The sequence below is a fragment of the Microtus ochrogaster genome, chromosome 24 (assembly GCF_000317375.1).
Source record: "Microtus ochrogaster isolate Prairie Vole_2 chromosome 24, MicOch1.0, whole genome shotgun sequence".
In the NCBI taxonomy this organism is placed as follows: Eukaryota; Metazoa; Chordata; class Mammalia; order Rodentia; family Cricetidae; genus Microtus; species Microtus ochrogaster.
The window spans coordinates 34,327,148-34,334,349 of NC_022024.1; the positions used below are offsets into that span (position 1 = coordinate 34,327,148).

At 48.9% G+C, this 7,202-nt stretch overlaps 2 protein-coding genes across 4 annotated transcripts in view; both read left to right on the forward strand.

Moving 5' to 3' along the window:
• Txnrd1 (thioredoxin reductase 1) overlaps positions 1-7,202 on the forward strand; it is an 83,636-nt gene that overhangs the window by 50,376 nt on the left and 26,058 nt on the right. The window lies entirely within an intron of this gene.
• Positions 2,803-4,516, forward strand: Eid3 (EP300 interacting inhibitor of differentiation 3). The gene has a single exon (XM_005358230.3). The coding sequence runs from the start codon at positions 2,862-2,864 to the stop codon at positions 3,957-3,959; it is 1,098 nt and encodes a 365-aa protein (XP_005358287.1). The 5' UTR covers positions 2,803-2,861; the 3' UTR covers positions 3,960-4,516.

The window sequence follows — 7,202 nt, forward strand, 5'->3', positions numbered from 1 at the left end:
TTTTCTTTTCTTTTCTTTTCTCTTTTGAGTCAGAGTCTCAAATATCTGTAGCTGGTCTCAGACTGGCTCGGTAGCTCGAGATGACTTTAATCTGATCCTCCTGCCTCCACCTCCCAAGTGCTAGGATTACAGGTGTGCATCCCAATACCCAGTGCTCAGGGTCAGGCCCAGGGCGTCGTCAGTTGACCAGGACAACTGCCCTGCGCTCTCAGCCTAAAAACCTTGTTCTTTTCCTAAGACAGTGCAAAGGAAATGAGGGCTCTGTGTGTAAAAGCGTCTTTGAGATGGTTGGAATTGTAATAAGTACCGACTCTAGTTAAACACTGATCGGTTGTGTAATCTTAAGTCTATACTGGAATGATTATGAATTCCCGCCTCATGAACGGCGGACGGTGGTGGACTGAAGTTTAGCCACCTGTCTCAGCTGATACCAAGTAGGGTAGATAAAGATTGGGAAGGAGGCTTTTCTTCCAGCCCATTTTTGAAGTGTAAATGTGTGTGCATCTGTAACTGTCTCTGTGGATGTTCCCGTGCGCGTGCCGGTCACTGAAAAGGCCACAAGTGGTTGGATCCCTGAGGTGGAGTTACATACAGGCCACTTTGAGCCTCAGTCCTCTGCAAGAGCTGCAATTGCTCTTAACCTCGGAACCGCATCCCCAGCCCTTCCAGTCCATCAGGGATATTTTCAAAAATTAGTATTATGGTGCACGTATCATGTGTGTGTAGGCATGGGTACCATGGTCATGTGTGGAGTTCAGACGACAAGTTAGTATCCACTTTCGGTGGTTTGTCTTTTTTCAAGTTTTATTTTGTGTGTGTGTGTGTGTGTGTGTGTGTGTGTGTGTGTGTGTACACGTCCTGGAGTCCAGCTCCAGCAGGGTTCAGGTCCTACAGAGAAGGTGTGGAGTCTGGGTGAAGGAGTCTGACACCTGAGAAACAGTCCCATAAGCGCAATTTCCATTCTCGAGAGGACATCGAGAATGTGATGACATCGTTTGTATGTGTCTTTTCCTCACCGCAGGCTGTTCCCCCAAAGGGACAGTCCTCACATCTTACCCTTCCGCTGCCACAGTGTGTACTCCCGTGTGTGGCAGGGGGGATCTAGCCAGTCTAACTTGACAATGGAGGGCAGACCAGATCTCACCACTCTTCCCGTAAGCCCCTAATCGTGGGCACTATTCCATACTTACTAACTGCACTCTTACCTAAGTGGCCTTAGGCTCTGGGTCTGGACCCATTGTTTCTCTTGATGATGTGTTTTCTTCTCTGGGACCTGATGTGCCCAGTTAGTAAATCTTTAACTTCCCCATTCCTGGTGTAATTCCAAAGAATTATTTTGTTTAAAGAGACTGCCGTTGTATATATTCTCTTCTTTCACCAACACGCACCCGAATTTCCCAAAAGAAAGGGCACAAGGACCCATTAAAAATGAAGGCGCGGTGATGGAGAGTTTGGTCTGCAGTGTTGAAGTGCGGGAACTTTGTCCCGTGGCAGTGGTCATGTCAAGCCCTGCAGTCCACCCGCCACACACACGTGCCAGGACAGGCTGGAGGACAGTGTAGGAGCTGGAGTTCCCGGCAGTGGTCGTGAGTGACCCCACGTGGGTGCTGGGAGGGCTCTCAAACCTCGAAAAATCCCTCCAGCACCAAGGAAGTATATTTTGTATATGCAGTGATTTTTTTTTTTTTTCTAGCCCACCTTCCTGTCTGTTTTTGAGACAAGGTCTCACAGGCTGATTGAACTCCTAGGGCTAGAAGTCAGTGCTTATTCCTTGGGGAGCACAGGATTCAAGCCCTCTTCTGACCCACTCAGGCATCAGGAATGTCCATGGTGCACATACATGTAGCAAAATGCTCATACATTCATACATACAAAATAGCACTTTTTTCTAATTTAAGGAAAAGTTTGTCCTTTTGGTTTTTCAAGACAGGATTTCCCTGTATAGCCCTGGCTATTGTAGCACTTACCCTGTGGTTAAGGTGTTCAGGGTGGTCCTGAACCCAGAGAGCTGGCTGCCTTTGCCACGGGGCAGGGGGGTGCTAGATTAAAGGTTTGTGCCACCGCATCCAACCTGAGTGTTTCTGAGTTGCTCCTGGGTAGAAGAAATTATTGAACTTTGGAATAATTTAGTATAGCTATAGATGTTATTTTCCTCTTCATTGCAAAGAATCTTGCTTGTCCTACCTATCTCCCTGCCCCGTCCCCAAGGTTTCGGTAAACCAAAAAAAAGGGGGGGGGGGCTAACAGTTGCTTATCCCCGGACTTTGGACTGACCCAGTGGACTGTCCCCAGTCAAGCTTTCTGTGGTGTTAGGTGGGCAAGAGCCTGTGGTCTTTAGGAACACAGTACCCCTTAGGTTGTTACACCGCTGTCCTGATAACCTGAGCCACTTTAACTGCCCGATGGGTCTCCAGAGAGCTGGTGGGTGGGTTTTCCGAAGCAGGTAATTCACCCAAGTGGATGATAACCCGGATGCGGTTTAAAATCTTCGCAGATTGCCATCTAGGATTCAGGTTAACCACCTCATAGAGTATAACAATCTTTCTTTGGCCTTTGGCAGGCTTCCAGGTAATCAGCGCCTTTCCATAATCCTGCCCACTGCCCTTCCACCCTTGAGTGGAGCCGCCTGTGAGCTCGCTTTTGTGTGACACAAAAGCCCTCACCCACTGGTGCGCGAATTAGCATAGCTTAAAAAGAAGGCCGGGGTTGAGGCCTGAGCAGGGGGTGTGGTCACGGGGTGGGCTGGGGGCGGGGCCGCATGCGCACCGGCTGCCGTTCCAACGGTCTTCAGTTGCCATCGCCGCAGTGGTCACCGTTGGTAGCCCTCGGAGGGAAAGCTGTTAACCTGCGTGGTCACCAACATGTCTAAAGGAGACGGTTCCCTGATTGGAGGCAGAGAGAAAGGAGAGGAGCAGGTTGGAAGCCTGGCTTGGCGGCACCTGGTGAAGCAGGGGGAGGAGGAGGTGTTGAAGAAGGAGGAGGAGGAGGAGGAGGAGGAGGAGGGCCAGGACTGCTGCTTGGAGGACTTGAGCGGGCACCCCGACCTCCTGGAGCTGGCGGTGGACCGAGAGAAGTGCCGCAGCATCCGCAGGCAGTACCGGCAGCTCATCTACAGTGTGCAGCAGAACCGCGAGGACATCGTGAACACAGCCAGCGACTCGCTGACCGAGGCCCTGGAGGAAGCCAACGTGCTCTTTGATGGCGTGAGCAGAACCAGAGAGGCGGCCCTCGACGCCCAGTTCCTGGTTCTGGCTTCGGATCTGGGTAAAGAGAAAGCGAAGCAGTTAAACTTAGACATGAGCTTTTTTAATCCAGTCGCGTTCTGTGACTTGCTGCTGGTCTTTGTGGGCCTGAACTGGGTGGAGGACCAGCGTGAGGAGTTGAGCGACGACTGCATAGCGCTCTCCTTCTGGGGGATGGTGCAGAAGGAGGCGGCGTCCTGGATGCTGCGGGCTGAAACATTCCACTTCGTTTACGGCTCATTTAAGGCAGAACGTTCCGCACGAAAGCCCCGGCTTGAACATCACAAGAGAGCTTGCAAAATGGAAGGGAATGGCGATATGCCTACGAAGTTGAGGAAGCTGGACGTGCATGCCAACCAGGAGACGACAGAAAAGGAAGTAGAAAGAATCTTGGGATTGCTGCAAACCTACTTTCAAAAGTACCCCGATACTCCGGTGTCCTACTTCGAGTTTGTAATCGACCCGAACTCGTTCTCCCGCACCGTGGAGAACATCTTCTACGTGTCTTTTATCATCCGGGATGGCTTCGCGAGAATCCGGCTTGACCAAGACAGGCTGCCCATCCTGGAGCCCACTAACGTCAGCCAGGGGGAGGAAGAAAGTGACTACTGCTCTTTCGGCAGGAAACAAGGAGTTATATCTTTGAGTTTACAGGACTGGAAAAATATTGTCAACACTTTTGAAATTTCAGAGGCCATGATCAAAAACCCATATTAAAAGATTTTTGTTTGTGGTGCTGACTCCATCTTGTATTGACGCCCTCAGAATAGAACCTGAACAGAAGCATGTGCCCTAGTAAACTATTTTCAAGAACAAGTCAGTTGCCTACTGTGCAGTGTATTTTTCTTGATAAGGCTGTAATCTTATGGGAAGTTTTTCATATCCACACGATACTTTTAGTAAGCTCTTGAGTTTCTTGGAAGGTATTAGCCGACGTGCTAAAAACAAAACTGGTCTCCTACTGAACTGCTTTCTCTGTCCTGGTGAACCCAGGGTCCTGTAAGGGGGGGCCGGAGGGGGCTTTTTATCAAGCGGGGAAAGGGTGAGAAAAAAGGACCAGAAAAAAAATCAGTGTGAGTCAGTGGTTGGGCAGTGTTGAGACTAAAAAACATAGGTGACGTGCTTCCTTTCAGGAAGTAGATCGCTATATTCCAGTTTCTTTTCTGAATGACCTTAATAAGAAAATGTGTGTGTGTGTGGTGTGTGGTGTGCGCGCGTGTGCATATGCATTCATGCATAGGCAGGCGTGCTGTTAGACTCAAGCAACCAAGGCATTCTGGGAGTTTTGTTTTTGTTGTTTTGAGGCACCGTCTCACTTTGTAGATCTGCCTGTCCTGGCGCTCACAGAGATCAACCTGCACCTGCCTCCCAGCTGCTGACATTACCTGGTGTGCACCTCCTCCTCGCTCTTCGAGGAGGCATTCTGGATAAGGCAACAAGGTCGAATGTGTGGGACTGGCAAGTCTGGAGAGGACGTGCAGATTCGTGGAAAACCTTTCTGCTTGAGTGCTAAGCTGGGCAGGAATCGTAGCCGCTGTTCTGGTCTTCTCAAAGGTAGACGATATTGTCATCACACCCAGTGGCTTTATCTTTGGCTAATCTCACCACTCTGATTTCTACAGTGTCCTTCAGAATCAGCGCAGGTTCAACACGTAACAACTTGGGGTACACGTCCCAATTAACCTTGATTAAAAAGTGGAGGGGATGATGGGAAGGTGGCTCAATGTTAGAAGCACTGGCTGCTCTTCCAGAGGTCATTAGTTTAATTTCCACAAGCACGTGGTGCTCACAATCCCGTGTAATGGGACCCGGTGTTCTCTTCTCTCTGGCGATCTCTGTCATGCAGGCACTACCGTACAAGTAGGGCACTCATACACATAAATATTAAAAAACATCTGAAGAATTTTGCTCTGTATCTGGGCCTTTATAGCAAGATTTGTGAATTCTCCATCTACCCCTAGGGCTTGTGCCACAAACACCCGGTTTCTTGTGGGCCTAAGTTGGATGGAGCCAGGTGCTGATTTGAGGAGTACTGCTGGCAGTATGGCCTTTTGCTTCTGGAAGATGCCGTCAGAGGAAGCAGGACTGTGGATATTGCACGATTTTTCTTTCTTTCTTTGGTGCTTTGCAGTTTTAAGACTGTAAATTACGGGCCAGGTAGTGGTGGCGCACGGCTTTAATCACAGCACTTGGGAGGCAGAGGCAGGTGGATCTTTGGGAGTTCAAAGCCAGCCTGGTCTACAGAGTGAGTTCCAGAACAGGCTCCAAAGCTACTCAGAGAAACCTTGTCTTGAAGAATGTAAATCCCAGGACAACTGAGGATGTAGTTCACTAGTCGAGTGCTTTCTTAGCATGAGTGCTGCCTTAGCTTCTGTCCTCAGCACCAACGGTGTCTGTGTGTGTGTGTGTGTGTGTGTGTGTCTGTATTGTTTGGTGGTCAGGGTAGAAAATCGGGGTTATTAAGATAGTTTCAGAAGAGGCAGCAGACATGGCCTGAGCTATTTCTTACCTTTTTATGAATGTAAGTTTCTGATGGTGGAAGATTTTGCCACTGGTGTGGTTAGTGGTATTTTTGTTATGCTTAATAGTAACAGTAAAATTTCCTCCTGGATCTAAGGTAGTACAGAGGAGGGAGATGCAAAGTCTAAATGATCCCAAGCTTGAGAGGAGGGATGGGATCTTGGTGTGGAGAAAGTTCTTTCCATCACACCGGTAAAGTAGAACTGAGGAGAAAACTCCTTGGGAATGAAAAGAGACCGCTTCCTCTAACAGCTGTCTCCCCCTTTTCGGACCTGAAGTGCTCACCCTTCCAGTACTGGCCACCCTTCAAGGTGAAGGGCAGTGTCGTTTTTGGTCTTGCTGTTCCTGGGGCCTCAGCCAGAGCCCCAGGGTTTCAGGCCGTCCTCTGTGGGAAGAGAAGACACTGCTGGCTTACAAGATGTGACTCAGTTCCTTAGCCAGTCGATGGCTTTGTTGAATGCCTTTGCCTGGCTGTGTTCTGACATGCAAAGACAGCTTAAAAACACGCTAGAAAATAAAGAGGCTTGGGGAGAGCTTACTTTTCTGGTCAGCGGGTGGGGTGGTGTTTCTACACAGGTGAGCTTGGCCTCTGGCCTGTGCTTTCACTAGTTGTGATGCTGCAGTTCGTTGCATTATTTCGGATTAAACCAGGGACCTTAGAAAGAGCATTGAGCAATAGGAGATGAATTCAGTTACAAAAATGAACTGAATCGCAAATCTGCTTGTCAAGGTTCATTAGAAGGGGCCGACTCTAAGGAGAGAGTGTGTGGGTTTTGTTTTATAGTTCGTGCGTGTGGGGCACGTACACAACAGGGTTAAATTAGAAAAATGTATGGGATTAAATATAGTTACTAGGTATGATGCATTGGGAAAAGTAAGAGATGAAAGAAAGATGTGTTTTGAGTGGTGTGTGTGCGTGTGTGTGCACATGCTTGTGTGTGTGCACATGCTTGTGTGTGTGCACATGCTTGTGTGTGTGTGTGCACATGCTTGTAATGTTTGCATGTGTGAAGTCAGAGGGCGACCTCTTCTTATTTTCTATTTATTTATTTATTTTGATTTTTTGAGACGGGGTCTCACTGTAGACCAGGCAGACCTCAGACTCACAGAGTTCCACCTGCCCCACCTCCCGAGTGCTGAGATTAAAGACGTGCGCCACCACGAAAGGGCAGCTTTTGAAAGTGGTTTCTTTTCATGTGTGTGATCTGGGGATTGAACTCAGGCATTGTGAGGTTTGTCCAGCAAGCACTTTTACTGACTGCTCCACTGGGCAAGTTTCCCTGATATTTTTTTTTAAAAAAAAAAAAAACACGGCTGGGCGGTGGTGGCGCACGCCTTTAATCCCAGCACTCGGGAGGATCTCTGTGAGTTCGAGACCAGCCTGGTCTACAGAGCTAGTGCCAGGACAGGCTCCAAAGCCACAGAGAAACCCTGTCTCGA